Source organism: Tachyglossus aculeatus, chromosome 15 (assembly GCF_015852505.1).
Source record: "Tachyglossus aculeatus isolate mTacAcu1 chromosome 15, mTacAcu1.pri, whole genome shotgun sequence".
Classification (NCBI taxonomy): Eukaryota; Metazoa; Chordata; class Mammalia; order Monotremata; family Tachyglossidae; genus Tachyglossus; species Tachyglossus aculeatus.
In genome coordinates, this window is record NC_052080.1 from 27205669 (window position 1) to 27224313 (window position 18645).

At 56.8% G+C, this 18645-nt stretch overlaps 1 protein-coding gene across 1 annotated transcript in view; it reads left to right on the forward strand.

The window, feature by feature from the left end:
- The first annotated feature begins 2666 nt into the window (after positions 1 to 2666).
- Positions 2667 to 18645, forward strand: part of ITCH (itchy E3 ubiquitin protein ligase) — a 35366-nt gene continuing 19387 nt past the window's right edge. The window contains exons 1-9 of the mRNA XM_038757179.1: positions 2667 to 2760; positions 4509 to 4650; positions 7310 to 7434; positions 10775 to 10912; positions 12229 to 12271; positions 13270 to 13427; positions 15689 to 15932; positions 17088 to 17183; positions 17302 to 17476. Coding sequence (XP_038613107.1) covers positions 2691 to 2760; positions 4509 to 4650; positions 7310 to 7434; positions 10775 to 10912; positions 12229 to 12271; positions 13270 to 13427; positions 15689 to 15932; positions 17088 to 17183; positions 17302 to 17476 — 1191 coding nt within the window. The 5' untranslated portion in view covers positions 2667 to 2690. The remainder of the gene's footprint in view (positions 2761 to 4508; positions 4651 to 7309; positions 7435 to 10774; positions 10913 to 12228; positions 12272 to 13269; positions 13428 to 15688; positions 15933 to 17087; positions 17184 to 17301; positions 17477 to 18645) is intronic.

The window sequence follows — 18645 nt, forward strand, 5'->3', positions numbered from 1 at the left end:
CCCGGCCGTCTCCCGGTGCCAGAGGAAGCTGGCGGTGGATGGCCGAGACCCCGGCGGGGGTCGAGTTCACGGTAGCCCCCGCGCCAAACGCCAGGACTCGGCCCGAGGGGTCTTGCCCATCTCCGTTGCTCTGAAGGCTGGGCCCGGCATGGGCTTCCCTCTCCCTCCCGTCTCTTCCAGCTCGCGGATCTCTCTCTCTCTTCCCCCCCAACCCTACATTGATGGGAAGGGGCTGGTGGCTCGAACATAAGCAGCGTGGCTCAGTGGAAGGCGCCCGGGCTTGGGAGTCAGAGGCCGTGGGTTCCAATCCCGGCTCCGCCACTTGTCAGCCGTGTGACTCGGGGCAAGTCGCTTCACTTCCCCGGGCCTCAGTTCCCTCATCTGTCAAACGGGGATGAACGCAGTGAGCCCCACGGGGGACAACCTTGTTGCTACCTCAGCGCTTAGAACAGCGCTTGGCACATACTTGTACATATTTGCTATTCTGTTTATTTTATTTTGCTAATCATCATCATCAATCGTATTTATTGAGCTCTTACTGTGTGCAGAACACCGCACTAAGCGCTTGGGAAGTACAAACTGGCAACATATAGAGACAGTCCCTACCCAACAGTGGGGCTAATCATGTGCATCTAGCTTTACTTCCATTTATTCCGATGACCTGACACCTGTTACTAGTCTATTTATTTTATTTTGTGAATTTTGTTGCCTGCCTCCCCCTTCTAGACTGTGTGAGCCCGTTGCTGGGTAGGGGCCGACGCTATGTGTTGCCAATTTGTACTTCCCAAGCGCTTAGTCCAATGCTCTGCACACTGTAAGCGTTCAATAAATTTTTATTTATTATTTATTTATTTTTTAATAGAATAAATAATAAATAAATAACATTTATTTATATTAATATTATTTATTTATTTATTATAATAAATGAATAATATATTTATTTATTTATGCATATTCATTACTCTATTTATTTATTTATTTTGCTTGTACATATCTATCCTATTTATTTTATTTTGTTGGTATGTTTGGTTTTGTTCTCTGTCTCCCCCTTTTAGACTGTGAGCCCACTGTTGGGTAGGGACTGTCTCTATGTGTTGCCCATTTGTACTTCCCAAGCGCTTAGTCCAGTGCTCTGCACATAGTAAGCGCTCAATAAATACGATTGATGATGATGATGATGATAATAAATACGACTGAATGAATGAATGAATGAATGAATCCTGGCTTTGGCCCCCTGGGAGCTGTTGCATTCCTGCTGCTTTCTCCTCCGCTCTGTCCCTCCCGGCCTCCCTCCTGCCCCCGTTTTCCTCCCTCTGGCCCTGCCACGGGGCCCGACTGGGCACAGGGTCCTGAAAAGCCCCTCCAACCCAGGCAGTGGAGGGGATGCGCCGGGGTTCTGCACGACCCGTCTGGTTTTAGGGCCCGAAGGCTCGCCTGGCCGTCCAACTTTTCCGGCGGCCTCCGCTCTGCCCCTTCCTTACGACGTCGCGTCGGCACAGCTGCGGCGGGAGGGATTTTCAGCACGTGCGATGTCACCGTGGGAGTGGAACAACAAAAGCACCTGATTATTTTCGGGTTGGGCGTCGGCATACGTGAAAATTGCTCAAATCCGTTTCATCACCTAGTCTCTTGTTTGGAGCGGAGCCGTGACTCGTAGAGGGTGGAACGGTTGGGGAAAAAAAAAATAAAAACCCAAAGGCCATAAATCAAGTGGGTTCTGGCTGGATCGAAAGGTGGGGCCCAAAAGCGTACTGTGTGGGACATGTGCTCCCCTGACGGCATTTTCGTTTTCTGACGGCTCGTCGTCCCCGTCCTTGATGGGGCTTTTAAGGGTGGCGTTTTCTCCTTGCTGCAGCTCCACGTTGCCCGTGGTGCCCAGTGCCACCCGTAGCTGCTTACCCAGCCCAGACTTTCCTCGAGTAAATAGGCAGAGGGCAGATTGGCATCCCCAGCGATGGCACCCGGGGGTAGACGGGCGTTAGAAGAAGTAGTATTTATTGAACGCTCGCTCTACATGGTGCACTGTATTTAGCTGTGAATCGGGTAACCAAGCGATACCTTCCCGGCCCTCAAGAAGTTTTATCTGTAATGGGGGAGGCAGGCATGCAGATATTTACCTCTCTAGGGATCAGGATAAGAAATGGAATAAGCACGTGTACTTGAGGGTCAGAAAGGGTGTAAATAAATCGGTAAGCGTAAAAGTAGGCCGAGGGGGTAGCGCGGCTCAGGGCGCCGGGAAATGAATCGGGGAAGGCCAGTTGGAGGATTTCAAGTGGGCTCTGAATGTCGGGAGAGGGGAGTCCGTTGGTTTTGGGGCAGGAGGGAGGGAGCGAGTTCCAAGTCGGGGCAGTGTGAGCAAGGGGATGGAGGGCAGAGACGAGGGCAAGACAGAGCACGTCGGGGGGGCCGCAGAGGGAGGGCGGGACTCCCGGCCTGAGCCGTGCCCCTCGGGGAAGAGTCAGGGCGGCCGTGGACACCCGTGTCCTCAGTCTCCCAGATTGCCGAGGGTTAGAGTGAGCCGGGCGAGGGGCCGAGGTGGGGCCGGACCTCGGACCAGTGGGTCTTGTGCTGTCCTGGCTGAACTGTTAGGTCTCCGGGGAGCGAACGATGCGGGAGTGTTGGCGGCGGCGGTGGTACTCAAGGTGTCTCTGCTTCTTTCAGGGTTCCCGGCTGGCCGGCCGGCCAGCGGCATGACTAGCGGTGCGGCACGATCGGGGCCCGCGCCTGGACTGACCATGAAATCCCAACTGCAGATCACAGGTGCGTTTCTGATAAAGGGCTTCCGGACGATTCCGTACTTTCCCCGCCGAGCGAGGCCGAGGGACGGGTCGGCCAGTGGACGGATGGCGTTGGCTGAGTGTTTCCAGGGGGACGGAGCGCTGCCCTGGGCACCTGCCGCGTGTGCAGAGCTCTGCACTGAGTGCTTGGGGGAGTCCAATAGAGGGAACAGACCCACTGTTTGCCATCAAGGAGCTGCCGGCCTGCCGTGGGGGCAGAGAGCTGTACTGAGTGCCGGGGAGAGGATGACAGAGCGAGTGGGCATGATCCCTGCCTTGAAGGAGCTGCTAGTCTACCGTGGGTGCGTAGCACTCTACTGAGTGCTTGCTTTGGGAGGTCAGTAAAGAGCGGACACGATCCCAGCCCTTGAGGAGCAGTCAGGCCGCCCGGGAAGCAACAGGACAAACCGCGTGTCGCGTGTGGGAGTTCTTGCACCCTCTGGGGCCTGGATTTGAAGTTTCAGAGATGCTTGTAGGGTGAGGACCACGGGGCCGCGCGAACCGAACCGGGACTGAGGGCGAGCGCGTCAGCCGGCCCATCCCTGGCCCGTGGGCGGTGCGACTCAGGCCTTCCCCCACCCCCGCCACGGTTCCGGGTTCCTAGGGAACGATCGTTGGAACGACAAGAATCCGTCTCTGTCGTGAGGTGAAAACTCGCCGGGACTGAGGGAGCCTGGGCCTCCAGGCCGGCGTGGCCGGGGCGTCCACGGGCTTCTCTTTCTTCCCATTGGGCTGAGGAGCCACAGGGATCGCCTCTCCTTCCCGGCGACTTTTAGTTCCGGCCGCCGACCGGGCAGGGCTTCCGCTTGGCCGAATGTTCACTGGGAACCCGGGGAGGGAGGAGCCGAGGAGCGTAGAAAACTAAAAACCAAACGGTCCGGGGAGAGGACTAGGACACGGGGTTGAAGCAACAGGCGTGGAAGTTGTACCTTTATGGGGTGCCCACTGAGGACAGAGCATTGTGTTAAGCACTTGGGAAGTACAAAACAAAGAACTGACACATCTCCTGCCGTCGAGGAGCTTCCCGTCTAACGGGGAGGACAGGGACAGAAGAGCTTACCGATAGCGTGAGTAAAATGAACAGCTGAATGTACACTTGATGGAGAGTATATACGTCATCGTCATCAATCGTATTTATTGAGCGCTTACTGTGTGCAGAGCACTGTACTAAGCGCTTGGGAAGTACAAGTTGGCAACATATAGAGACGGTCCCTACCCAGCAGTGGGCTCACAGTCCAAATATATACACACGCTCGCCCCAAGCACTTGGCAGAGATAGGTAGGGATGCGAAGGGTTGGCGTTCCTTTCCCACCCCGCTACCGTCTCGTCCTTCCTCCCTCGTGTGAGCGGAAGCCACCGCCCTACCACCCTCCACTGGCCCGCAGCTTTCCTTCCCTCTGGGACCACTCGTTCCCGGTGATGCTTCCGTTGCTCACTTTCAAGCTCTCCGCTTGGATCTTGTGAGAATTTTGGGGGAGAGGGTACCTCGGATAAGCGGGAGCCTCGGCCGAGGGGCTGGGCTAGGGGCCGGCCTCCGGCGGGCCGTTGGTCCTTCGGCTTGGACCGGCCAAGCTTGGGGGATATCACCGACCCAGTTCTCGAGGGGGCCGGCCGGCCGGCTCGCCTCTTTATTGAGCAGAGTGCGCGTTGACCGGGCCGGCCTTTCCCAGCCGTGAAACCTGGGTCTCTCCGAGTGAAAACGTGAGACTTCCCTCCTTGTTTCTCCACAGTCATCTCGGCGAAACTCAAAGAGAACAAGAAGAACTGGTTTGGACCGAGCCCCTACGTGGAAGTGTCAGTGGACGGGCAGTCCAAGAAGACGGAAAAGTGCAGCAATACAAGTAGCCCCAGGTGGAAGCAGGCGCTCACCGTGTAGGTTGGAAAGTTCCCGTCCCCGGGGAGAAGGCCGCGTGGCCGACGGCCACTGACGCGGGCGGGCCTCCCTCTCTACTCCTCGCGTACCTTGCCTCGCTTTCCCCTTCCTCTCTTACCTTTCCTTGCCCCTCCGTTTGATTCTTGTCTCCTTCCCTCTCTGGCAAAGCCCGAGTCCACCCCCGCAACCCCCGACTGCCCACTCTCCCGCCATCCCCTCTTCCGATTTGGCCTGCCTCCGACGGGAACGGAGCCGGTGGGGACGTTGGCTCCGTCCTCCCCCCGGCCCTCTCCTGCGTCCCTCCCCGCATTGGCTCTCTGGTAATAATAATAAGAGTAGTAGTAATAATAAATTGAGGTAATTATGGCACTTAAGTGCTTACTGAAGCACTGTTCTGAGCGCTGGGGTAGATAGAAATTAATCAGGTTGGACCCGGTCCCTGGCCTACATGGGGCTTCCGCTCATATCCCCATTTTGCAGAGGAGGTAACTGAGGCCCAGAGAAGCGAAATGGCTGGCCCAGGGTCACACAGCAGATGTGGTGGAGCCGGATTTAGGTCCTTCCGAGTCCCTGGCGAAGTCTTTAGCCACTAAGCCACGCTATGTCTCTCTCCTCCCGCATCTAAGCCCCAGTGTCCCCCGTTCCCCAACCCTCCCCTCTCAGCCCATTTGCTTCCTTCTACTTGTAATTTATCTTATTGGCCGTCTCTCCCACTTGATCGTAAGCTCTTGAAACGATAATAATTATGGAACTGGGTCCGCGCTTACCGTGTGCCGGGGACTGTGCTAAACACCGGGGTAACAGGCATTCATCAGGTTGGATACACAGCCTCTGCGCCTCTCATGGGGCTCGCAGTCATATTCGGGAGAACAGGATTGAATCCCCATTTGAGCGACGCGGGGGAACCGTCGCTCCACCCGTCAAGGAGGCGAAAGGGTGGGAGATGGTGCGGGTGTGTTTCCGTCCTGTCGTTGCCTTCTTGGGCCCTGCCGCGTAAACGGCCGTGGAAGAGCCTCACGCTGCAGGTTTCAACGCCCGTGCCCTCCGGGCTCAGGCCGGGCATCGGTTTTCCTGCTAGAAAATGAAACTGAACCGGTGCACGCATCCCTCCCGGGGATCTTAAGCGCTTAGTACAGTGCTCTGCACATAGTAAGCGCTCAATAAATACGATTGATGATCTGAAGGAGGAACTGGGCCAGTGGCCAACGGGCCTCGGGGACGGTAGGCTTCTGGCTGCAAGTCAGCGCGGGTTCTCGGTAAAGACTGGGTTGGTGGCCGTGGGCACCCGATCCACGGTTTCCCGCGGGATTCGCTCCTTCCGACCCCGGGATCGGCAGCCGGAAAGAACCCCGGCAACTGCTCGGGCGATGGACTCCTGCGAAGCGGCGAACTTGCGTTAATATCTTTGGTTCCCGCTAGTGGAAAAACGGTTTTTCAACCCGGGGATGAAGCGCTCTCTACCCCGTCACAGAGGCGTGGACTGCTTGCAGGCCCTGGGAAACAGACTGCTCACCGCACCGTCCAGGTGAAGTGTACCACATAAGGGCAGCAGAGACTCCGTGTTTTTCACTCCGGCACGGCGACGGCATCTGAGCCCCAAGGAATCCGGGGGTTTTCCCACTCCCCGGCACAGTGGATCTGCACGTGAGATGCAGCACTTTTCACCCCAATGCAGTGGAGCGGACCACATACGTACCAGAGACACAATGCTGCCTATACCGGTAGAGTGGAACGTGCCGTATACACAGAGGAATGAATCGCTTTCACCCCGCTGAGGTGGTGCGTGCCATGTGTTTACCAGAGATACAGTGCTTTCCTCAATGTCCTGGTGGAGAGCACCGCGTACCGACCTTGGGGATAGAGTGCTTTCCACACTGGGCCTGCGCAGGATACCACGTAGATAGCAGTGACACAGCGCCAAGCAAACTGGAACAGTAGAACATATCACCTATGGAGACGGGAACTTCAGTGTTCGCCACACCGAAGCAGTGAAACGTACTGTGTAGACGCCAGAGGTGCAGCGCTGTCCGCCGTTGGCCCAGCGCGGAGGACTGCGTAGACACTGGAGATCGGGTGCTTTCCACCCTGACCCGTTGGAGGTGTCACCTGTAATAATAATAATAATTATGTTGGCATTTGTTAAGCGCTTACTATATGCGAAGCCCTGTTCTAAGCGCTGGGGAGGATACAAGGTGATCAGGCTGTCCCACGTGGGGCTCACAGTCGTAATCTCCATTTTACGGAAGAGGCGACTGAGGCACAGAGAGGGTAAGCGACTTGCCCGAAGTCGCCGACAGTCGGCAGAGCCGGGATTTGAACCCATGACCTCTGACTCCAAAGCCCGGGCTCTTTCCACTGAGCCGCGCTGACCCTGAGGATGTGTAGCGCCTTCCGCACTGGAGCGGCAGTGAAGCACATCTCCTGCGGACGTCCTGTGCCTCCACGCTGGGGCAATCGGTTAAAAACTCTGCTAGTGTCTTTTGCAAACAATAATTGAACTTTGTGGCCAACCCTCCGACGTATCTTATCGGGGTTCAGACCTAAATTGATAAGCTTTATTAGTCACTGGCAGCGCAAGATGCTTAGCGAGAAGCCCCGCGAGCTATCATGTTTACCTTTTTTTTTTTTTCAATTGATATTGATTTTTCCCCTCCCTAGGATCGTCACTCCTGTCAGCAAACTAAGTTTCCGCGTCTGGAGTCACCAGACGTTGAAATCTGACATTTCGCTGGGAAGTGCGGTTCTGGACATCCAGGAGACGTTGAAGTCCAACAACATGAAGCGTATGTTGGCCCGAAGTGGACTGAGTGGTTCTCCGCTGTGGGGGTGGGTGGGTGATCTGCACACAGTAAGCGCTCAATAAATACCATTGATTGATTGGGTGGGTGTTCCGGTCTGCTGGCACAAAGCTCTCGGGCCGCGTTCGGAGACGGCGCACGGGGACGGCCTGCCCGCCAGTTTTTTCCAGTCTCATGGAAAGGGTTAAAGGCAGCGAGCTTGTGGCGGGTTATGTTTTCTGAGCTGGGGTCCATTCAGTCGTATTTATTGAGCGCTCGCTTTTCTCCCCGGGACCGTTCTGGACGTTCAGTCAGTTGTATTTATCGAGCGCTTACTGTGCGCAATAATAATAATGGCATTTTATTAAGCGCTTACTATGTGCAGAGCACTGTTCTAAGCGCTGGGGAGGTTACAAGGTGATCAGGTTGTCCCCCGGGGGGCTCACAGTCTTCATCCCCATTTTACAGATGAGGGAACTGAGGCGCAGAGAAGTGAAATGACTTGCCCAGAGTCACACAGCTGACAAGTGGCGGAGCCGGAATTTGAACCCATGACCTCTGACTCCAAAGCCCGGGCTCTTGCCACCGAGCCACGCCACTTCTAAGCGCTGGAGAGAGTGCAATGTAACAGTAAACAGGCGCACTCCCTGCCCTCAGTGAGCTTACAGTCTAGAAGACAAGGATGATGAACGCAGGCCCCTTTCTCACCCCTCTCTTTCCCGGGGAAGAGTCCCCACGGCCCGGCCCCCGCCGCCGGCCTGCTTCCCTAGCCTGGGGCCTGAAGCCTCTCACGCGCTGAGCCTCGTTCCGGCCGATCTTGCTTTGCGGCCCCTGCCCCCCGGCAGTGGGGATGGCCCCCCAAATCCTCAGACCCCGGGAGATCCCGAGTCAGGAAGACAGGGATCTGAAATGGGATGGATGGCTTGAAGGACGAGTGCTTCTGAAAATGATGGGAAGCTGGCTGGCTCCCTCTGCCCATCCGCCAATCTAGCTCTCTTCCTCCCTTCAAGGCCCTGCTGAGAGCTCACCTCCTCCAGGAGGCCTTCCCACACCGAGCCCCTTCCTTCCTCTCCCCCTCGTCCCCCTCTCCATCCCCCCATCTTACCTCCTTCCCTTCCCCACAGCACCTGTATATATGTATATATGTTTGTACATATTTATTACTCTATTTTATTTGTACATATCTGTTCTATTTATTTTATTTTGTTAGTATGTTCGGTTTTGTTCTCTGTCTCCCCCTTTTAGACTGTGAGCCCACTGTTGGGTAGGGACTGTCTCTAGATGTTGCCAATTTGTACTTCCCAAGCGCTTAGCACAGTGCTCTGCACACAGTAAGCGCTCAATAAATACGATTGATGATGATGATGATGATGATGGACAGCCCTGGCTCCAGCTCTCGGTTTCCCTCGTTCCCAGCGGAGCCGGGTGTGTCCAGCGTTTGGGGGCCTGGCACCGTCGGGGGGCTCTGGGAAGGGGCTGGTCATGAGTAGCACATATTTATTCTATTTAATTAATATGCTTTGTTCTCCGTCTCCCCCTTCTAGACTGTGAGCCCGCTGTTGCGTAGGGACCGTCTCTCTATGTTGCCAACTTGGGCTTCCCAAGCGCTCAGTACAGTGCTCTGCACGCAGTAAGCGCTCAATAAATACGATTGAGTGATTGAATGAGTGAGTAATCTCAGCAGAAGGCCCCCTTTTGAGCGTGAGCGCAACGGGGCAGAAAGGGGCCGGGGTTTTAGTGTGGATAAGGCCTGGAAAGCAGAGTGGCCTAGAAGATAAAACGTGGGCCCGGGAATCAGAAGGACTTGGGTTCTAATCCTGGCTCTGCCACTTGTCTGTTGTCTGACCTTGGACAAGTCACTTTTCTGTGCCTCAGTTCCTTGATCTGAAAAATGAGGATTGAGACTGAGCCTTCTGTGGGACAGGGACTGTGTCCAACCTACTTATGTTGTATTTATCTCAGCGCTTAGTAGAGTGCCTGGGACATAGTAAATTGCTTAAGTAATACCATTTAGAGAAGCAGCGTGGCTCAGTGGAAAGAGCCCGGGCTTTGGAGTCCGAGGTCATGGGTTCAAATCCCAGCTCCGCCAATTGTCAGCTGTGTGACTTCGGGCAAGTCACTTCACTTCTCTGGGCCTCAGGCACCTCATCTGTAAAATGGGGATTAAGATTGTGAGCCCCCCGTGGGCCAACCTGATCACCTTGTAACCTCCCCAGCGCTTAGAACAGGGCTTTGCACACAGTAAGCGCTTAACAAATGCCAATATTATTATTTAAAAAAAAATGAGTGGGCCAGAACGCCGCCATGGTGGGTGGGTGTTTTCCGTCCAGATGAGAAGCTGCCAGGTTTTGTCGGAGGGCTGGGGTGCCATTGTGGGGGTCACTTTCCACCCCCGTTAAGTGGGGACCCGTGCATCTCGGGGTCTGCTCTTTTGTGATACGGCGACGTGTATCTCAGTTGCCGTCGGTTCAGAAAGGCTCTACTCCATCATCATCATCATCATCATCAATCGTATTTATTGAGCGCTTACTATGTGCAGAGCACTGTACTAAGCGCTTGGGAAGTACAAATTGGCAACATCTAGAGACAGTCCCTACCCAACAGTGGGCTCACAGTCTAAAAGGGGGAGACAGAGAACAAAACCAAACATACTAACAAAGTAAAATAAATAGAATAGATATGTACAAGTAAAATAAATGGAGTAATACTCCTCATCATCATCAATCGTATTTATTGAGCGCTTACTGTGTGCAGAGCACTGGACCAAGCGCTTGGGAAGTACAAATTGGCAACATATAGAGACAGTCCCTACCCAACAGTGGGCTCACAGTCTAAAAGGGGGAGACAGAGAACAAAACCAAACATACTAACAAAATAAAATAAATAGAATAGATATGTACAAGTAAAATAAATAGAGTAATCATCATCATCAATCATATTTATTGAGCACTTACTATGCGCAGAGCACTGTACTAAGCGCTTGGGAAGTACAAATTGGCAACATCTAGGGACAGTCCCTACCCAACAGTGGGCTCACAGTCTAAAAGGGGGAGACAGAGAACAAAACCCAACATACTAACAAAATAAAATAAAGAGAATAGATATGTACAAGTAAAATAGAGTAATCATCATCATCAATTGTATTTATTGAGCGCTTCCTATGTGCAGAGCACTGTACTAAGCGCTTGGGAAGTACAAATTGGCAACATATAGAGACTCCCTGGTTCTGCTCCTTGGCCCCTCTCAGAGTCCTATCCTGGGAAGGGCTAGACTCCTGCTTTTCTGTTGGCATCCAGCCGTGTGGTAATGAGAAGAGGAAACTGACCGCTTATTTTCTCTGACCCAGTGGACGAGGTGGTGGTGACCCTGCAGCTTGCCGGTGACAAGGAGCCAGCCGAAATTGTGGGAGACTTGTCGGTGTGTCTAGATGGGATGCACGTCGATCCGGAGATCCTCATCAACGGCAGCGGGATCCGACCTGACAGTACGTAGCTTTTCAGCGAGGAGGGTGAGACCTTCATCCCCCCCGGAGAGGCAGCGTGGCTCAGTGGAAAGAGCCCGGGCTTTGGAGTCGGAGGTCGTGGGTTTGAATCCCGGCTCCGCCACGTGTCTGCTGTGTGACGTGGGGCAAGTCACTTCTCGGAGCCTCAGTTACCTCGTCTGTAAAATGGGGAGGATGACTGTGAGCCCCACGCGGGACAACCTGATCAACTTGTATCCCCCCCAGTGCTTAGAACAGTGCTTTGTAAATAGTAAGCGCTTAACAAATGCCATTATTATTATTACTTGTGGTTGCCTAGCAACGGAGGTGACGCTTGCAGGATGAAGACTAGTCATTTTCACTTCATGCCCATTCAGACGATTGAAATGTTGGGTCTAGTTCCCTTAGCTGGTTAACTGACTGGGAGGTGTTCGTGAATGGATTTGCAACTTATCCTCTGGAGTTTTTGTTCTTCAGAGTAGAGTTTTGGTTTCCTGACCCTTGGTAGCCGGTTTTACAATAAGGGTGCTTAAAGTGGACACCGCATTGACCATTCTGGTGCCTCAACAAGTAGGCAAAGAAACAGAAAGTGACTCTCATCTATCCTTTATCTTGGAAAAGCTAATGCCCAGGGTGGAAAAGCTATCTTGGAAAAGCGAATTCCGGGGGGCCTGGGGTGGAAAAGTCTGGTGGGATCTGGGAGAAAGGGTGGGGGGGGACCCGAGGGGCCTGTATTCCGGCGGGACCTGGGAGTGGGAGGAGGGATATCCCTATGGACCTGGGCCAGGAAGGGCGGATGTGAAGGTGTGAAGGCACTGGATTGGCCTTGCTCCCGTCAGCTGGCCGTCCGCAGGGATCCCACTGGGAGCCGCAGGGCGCCGACGAGGGGGCGGGCCAGCCCCCGGCAAAGAGCCGGGATGACTCCCGACCGAGACGTAGAGATCCGTTCGAATAATAGTTGTGGTATTTGCTAAGCATCTACTCTGTGCCATGCGTTGTAGTCAGCCCTGGGGTGGGTACGAGATGAACGGGTTGGACCCAGTCGCTGCTCCGCATGGGGGCTGAAAGTCTCACGGGGAGGGAGAACGGGTATTTAACCGGGTTCTTACAGATGAAGAAACGGAGGCACAGAGGCATTAAATGACAAATGGAAGAGCTCGGTTTAGAACTGAGTCTCCCGACTCATAGGCCCGTGCTCTTTCCTCTGGGCCGCACCGGAGGCTTAAGTATAAGCGCTGCCTGTAGAGTTAGTCTCAGAAAGGGACGGCCTAGAGGAAATCCTACAAATGAATTATGTCTCTGTTTCACCGCCCCTCCAGGTCCCACCGAGAACGATGAAACCAGAGCCAAGACGGAAGGCAGGTAAGGCCCGGCCCCGAGCGGCGGCCGGCGGGCCGCCCAGACCGCCCCGCCTGAAGATCCGCTACCGGAGAGGCTGGCCTTTTAGGCCAAAGCCGGGACGGGGTCAGCGAGGATAAATGGGACAGAATGTAGGGGAGGGGAGCTGTTGGAGCTGGACTACGGGGGACCGACCCACCCTGCCCACCCTGGCTTCACTTGTCGTTAGGGTGTGAGCTCTCTGGGAGCAGGAATGGCGTGTTCTCCTATCGTACTCTCTCAAGCCTCTCGTACAGCCCCCCTGCACCCAGAAGGCGCCGCTTCCTCCTCCTCCCTGTCCCTCCTGCCCTGGGCCAGCCCGCCCTGAACCCCGCCGGTGGCATCTGGCCCGGCTGAGCTTTCCTATCCACAAGCTCTGTGCCCTTGGGGGCTTTGGCCCTGCCGATAGGCCCTCAGGGTGCCATAGTGGAAAGAGCACAGTCCTTGGGAGTCAAAGGATCTGGGTTCCGATCATGGCTCTGCCAGTCGCTCGCTGTGTGATCTTGGGCAAGTCACTTAACCTCTCCGTGCCTTAGTTTCCTCAGCGGAAAAAAGGGGGGTTCAATTCAACTCCCTCCTGCTTAGACTGTGAGTCCCATTTGGGACCGGGATTGTGTCCAACCCGATTAACTTTTGTGTATCCCAGCGCTTAAAACAATGCTTGTCATGGAGAATGCACTTAACAAATGCAACAATAATAATAATAATAACTTCCCAGCCCAGTCGTAGTGACGGCTGGCACCCCCGGCCAGCCTCCGACGGGCTCCGGTGCGGGGTGATATCCGAATTTCTTGGCCCCGCTCTCCCTCGTTAATTCCAGTGCATCCAGGCAGGCGGCCAGCAGGATCCGTTGGGTCGTTTGCGGTCCGGCGGCCTAAGGGGACCGAGTTTACATTGGATTTGGGGAACCCAGTCCGTAAGATCCGAGCCCGGGTTCTGGTTTCTCCTGCGAGACTCCAAGAGAATGCTTTGTCTCCCCACAGACAGAGCAACGACGTTCCCGAGAGCCGTGAGGAAGCGGGGTCCGGTGAAAGCAGGAGGGTCAATGGCAACGATTCTCCCTCCCTCCCGAATGGCGCTTGCAAACCCTCCAGGCCTCCGAGGCCCTCCCGCCCACCCCCGCCCACCCCGCGGAGACCGGGTGCGTAGGAGCCTGTGGAACCCCGGCCAGACCACGGGTTTGGGAAGCGGCGGTTGGAGGGAAGGCGGAAAGTGTCAGAGCCTTCCCAGTTTTCCTGAGGGGTCGTTCCCTGGGAGCCGTGTCCGCCTCCGCGGCGATGGGCGAGGCTCTCCCACCGAGCCTGGAACGTTTCCCCACCGGGATTGCCACCCTCAGACGGCTCCGTGGACTCTGGGGGCTTTTGGGATGTCCCTGGGAGTGACGGGAGAGGGGCTTCTTAGCTGACCGCCAGACCAGAAAGGGACAGCCTCGGTCCCGGCCCCCCGACTGGGCTGGGAGAGCAGGCAAACCAGTTACGGGGCATGTTTGAGTGAGGCCGGCTAGCCTCGGGTGTTGCCGGAGGTGAAATCCTGGCCTTGGAACTGGAAAGAGCACGGGCTTGGGGGTCAGAGGTCATGGGTTCAAATCCCGGCTCCGCCGTTGTCAGCTGTGTGGCTTTGGGCAAGTCGCTTCTCTGGGCCTCAGTTACCTCATCTGTAAAAAGGGGATGAAGACTGTGAGCCCCACGCGGGACAATCTGATCACCGTGTATCCTCCCCAGCGCTTAGAACAGTGCTTTGCATATAGTAAGCGCTTAACAAATGCCATCATTATTACTATTACTCTTTGTCCTCGGGGGACCTGGCCCGACCGGAGTCGACCTCCATCGGCCAGTGAGGTCCATGGCGGCAGAGTGAGCCACTGGGAAGCGGGCAGGACTCTCTGACTGTGGCCTTTCAGACCCGATGGCAGACGCTTCCTGTTCCTCCTGCTTCTAGGGCTGCTCCTCGGGGGCAAGAGAGGGCACTCACTGACACGCTTCCGTCCCTCTTCTACTCCCTCCCTCCACCTCTGCTTCACAGTCCCGTCGCGGTCCACACCACCCTCCCCATCTCCCCGACTCAGGGCGCAAACGGAAGATGACAGAGAAGAGGCGACTCTCGGCCCCTGTGGTTCTCCCTCTGCATCGTGCCTCAGATGCTCCGCATCCTCTCTGTCCCCGCGGCCGCCCCCATCCTGGGCTTCCCCCCTTCGGTGGCCTCCTTCTGGGCTTCCGGGCCCCCCGCCTCCAGGCTGGGCTGCCAAAGTGGTCTCCCTCCAGGGCTCTGGGACTCCCGGGCCGCGCCCCTCTTGGGTCCCCATCGCTCCATGACCATTCTGAAACCCCAGATGGGGCCCATCCTTCCCCTCCCTTCCCAAAGATTCCCGGCACCACCCATTGCTTCTCAGCAAAACAGAGATTCCAGGTGGGCACCCAAACCGTCAGCCTGTTGGTTCCCGCTGACCTGTCCGCTCCGGTCTCCCGCCACCCCTCTGCTCACACCTCCGTTCCTCCCATCGGTTCCCACATCTTCGGCCCCCCGTCACCATGCACCTGCTGTTCCTGCCATGAAACTTCCTCCCTCTCCTCCCCGCCAGCTCCCATCTTCTCCCCGCTTCCCGGTCGCGTTTGCTTGCTCCTGGTGTTCATTCTCTGGTGACTTACGTATCCATTCTCTCCCTTGGAACTGTGTCTGTGTAATCGTCTGCGAAGGTCTCTGACTTCTCCCCCCACTTCTTGCCCTCTGAGGGCAGGAGCCGGTTCTTTCCCAGCTTCGATGAGTTCCTCTAGACCCAGTGCTGTGCCAGCCCGGGATGGATCGCTCGTTCATTTTTACCGAGCACCTACTGCAGGCAGGGCACAGGAAGCATGTGGGAGCGTCTGATGGTTAGTCTGTACGGCCCCCGAGGGCTCAGAGTCGAACCGCCGGAGGCGAGGACCCACAAGGTCGAGATGCTCAGTGATTAGCCTGAGGACCCACGAATGGGTGGACCCCGGTGAGCCGGGGTGGCCGAGCCCCTCGAGCTCTAGCAGGGAACCGAAAGCGGGACCCGAAGGGGACTGTGTGTAAGATCACAGACAAAAACTAGTTGTCCGAGCTGATGGAGCCGCGGAGTCTGTTGGTGAGGAGGGCCAGGTGGCTTGGGGCAGGAGATACCCGCTGGGTTTCCGGGCCAAAGCTTGCCTCCCGGGCAGGGACCCCGCAGCTTCTGCTTCGTGGGTCCGGGCTCTCCTGAGGGGCGATGGTTTTTGGTAGGGACCGCCCCTTCCCCAGCAGCTCGGACGGACCAGGGTGGGGGGGACATCGGGCTCTCCCGTTAGCACCCGGCTGCTTGGCGCTGCTTGTTTCGGAAGAGTTCCATTTGGGCAGATGCCTCGATCCACCCGTTCGGGTGGCACAGACAAATCTTGCCCCCCACAGCCTCCGTCACCAGCTCGCCGACCGCCGTCCCGGAAGCCGAGATGTCCAGCGCGGGCTCGTCGCCGGTCGGGAGCGCGAGCATATCGTCGGAGAGGGGTCCGGAGGGAGCCGCCGCCCCTGCCGCCGGCACCCCCTTGCCCGGCCCCGGGGCCGTGACCACACCTCCAGCCGCCCGGCCGGGGCAGCCCGGAAACCCTGGCTCCCAGCAGCTCAGCGCCGCCAACCAGGGGCCTCTGCCCCCAGGGTGGGTGTCAAGCCCCCTTTCTCGGGGATTTTCACGGCGGTCAAACCTCTCACAACCGAGTGGCCGTCGTCGCGTTTATCGATTGCCCGTTGGCTTTGGCCTGGTTGCCGAGCAACAAGCAGCGACTGACGCTTCAGGCGGCGTGACCCGCAGCGATGTGGGGGTTTCTCGCGGTGCTGTCCCTGCAGCTTCTGAGCGCCCGGGGCAGATCCCAAAGCCCTTGGAATTTCAGGACCACCCTGCTAGAAGTGATCCATGGGGGCTCCATGTGGGACTCGGGCCCGGAGCTCTGGAGAGGAACCAGTTTCTGTTGAGTTGGAGGGTGGACTTTTTACCATTTTACCATCTTTTTACCAGTCATTCATTCAGTCGTATTTATTGAGCTCTTACTGTGCGCAGAGAAGCAGCGTGGCTCAGTGGAAAAAGCCCGGGCTTTGGAGTCAGAGGTCATGGGTTCAGATCCCGGCTCCACCACTTGTCAACCGTGTGTCTTTGGGCAAGTCACTTAACTTCTCTGGGCCGCAGTTCCCTCATCTGTAAAATGGGGATGAAGACTGTGAGCCCGTGGGACAACCTGATCACCTTGTAAATTCCCCAGCGCTTAGAACGGTGCTTTGCACATAGTAAGCGCTTAATAAATGCCATTATTATTATTATTATTATTACTAAGCGTTTGGGAAGTACAAGTTTGCAACCTATAGAGACGGTCCCTACCCAACAACAGGCTCACAGGGGCCCCCAGCCCTGAGAGCGACAAATTCCCATTGTGCCCCTGGGAAGGGAAGAATCGGCACCTCCCTGACACCCTGCTTTTACTGGGGGAGGAAGGGGCCCTTTCGTATCGTGTTCTGATTGTCCAGCAGAGCTCACATATGCGTAATTCAAGGTCTCAAATGACCGTGGCTTGGTCGGTGTCGGGGCTCGTCAAACGGTCTGACCTGTAGATGCGGGAGCTCGCTTCCCGGGAGCGACCTCCCCCAGTTTGAGAGGGGCCTACTCCCAGCCTCGCTCGTCCCAGCGCTCTGCCGCAGCCCGAGCGCTTCTAGTCAGGGAGGAAAAGATCGGGAATGGGCTGTCTGAAGCCGGGTCCCGCTCCCTCTGTCCGTCGAGCCTTCCGACCTGAGCGGGGCGAGTCTTTCTGCTTGGTCGCCTCAGGTGGGAGCAGAGAGTGGACCAGCACGGGCGAGTGTACTACGTGGACCACGTGGAGAAGAGGACCACGTGGGACAGGCCGGAGCCCCTTCCTCCGGGGTGAGTCTGGAATGCGGTAGAACCCGGGCGGGGGGCCAGGAAATTGGGAAAGCCCCCACGCCCCAGGCGCCCGCTGGCCTGGTCTCGGGCCTTCAGCGTTGCCGTGTGCGTCCCGCAGTTGGGAGCGGCGAGTGGACAATATGGGGCGCATCTACTACGTGGACCACTTCACCAGGACCACCACTTGGCAGCGGCCCACACTGGAGTCCGTCCGCAACTACGAGCAGTGGCAGCTGCAGCGCAGTCAGCTCCAAGGGGCCATGCAGCAGTTCAACCAGAGATTCATCTACGGGGTGAGCGGGCACGGGGGACCGGCCCCCGGTCCGGGGGGGGAATGGGCGGAGTGCCCGCCAAGGAACCGTTCTCAGCTCGCGGCTGGTTCCGCCGAGGTGGACGGGAGGGCGGCGCGCATCTCGAGAGCGGCGGGAGATCTCCGTTGCCGAAATCAGCCCTCGGGACGTTTCCCCCTTCCGGGGTGGAGCGAACTGCCGCCGTCGTGGACGATGCTCCGCCCCCCACACCAAGTTCTCCAAGGGCTTTGACGTTTCTCTAGCCGAGAAAGTCCTTTAGACGATTTATTCTGGGGTTGGGAGAGTAGCAGAACTGCATGTGCGATGCCCAGGTCAAAGAACAAAATCACCCCGGCATCTGACGGAGCTTCTCTCCTCCCCTGCCTCCTAGACAGCCCTAATCCCAACCCCTTCGATGGGCCGCTGTCGCCCCTCAGCAGACCTGCCGAGTCACCCGCCCTTCGTCCTTGCTCTCCCCCCTCTCTCTCCACTTGCCATCCTCCCCTACCGCTCTGCCCACAGTGCCATCTTTCCCCTCTCCCCGGCCCTTCCCCACCAGTTAGCGGTTTTGTTGAGGCCCACCCCCCACGCGCAAAGCCAAGTGGCCTTCCGGTTCAATTGGACGGTCGCGACGGTCTGACCGTTAACCCTTGCCAAAGCGTGTGTTTCGGGGCCCGCGTTGTCCGGAAGACGGCCGTCTTTGCTTCCTTCTGGGTGCTCCCGGGCCCCGCTACTGAGTGGGCATCCTTTCCAGCCCAAGGGGGTGAGGAGAGCTGCAAGGAGGCCAGCCTCAGCACAAACTCTGGTTGCCCCAGCCTCCTCAGCCACAACCTTTTCTCCCTTCTTCCTACCGCTCCTCCAACCACTGAGCCGTCTCTTGCCGCCTCGCCTGCTGCCCTTGCCAAGCGGGACGACTCTGGTAGTCCCCCGCTGATGCTTGGGTTCAAGGTTTAGCTACCGTGGCCTGTCTGTCCCCCTCCCTCCAGGCTCGCATCTCCTCCTGCCTTCAGGACATCTCCATCTGGATGTCCGCCCGCCACCTAAAGCTCAACATGTCGAAGACTGAGCTCCTTGTCTTCCCTCCCAAACCTTGTCCTCTCCCTGACTTTCCCATCTCTGTTGACGGCACTACCATCCTTCCCGTCTCACAAGCCCGCAACCTTGGTGTCATC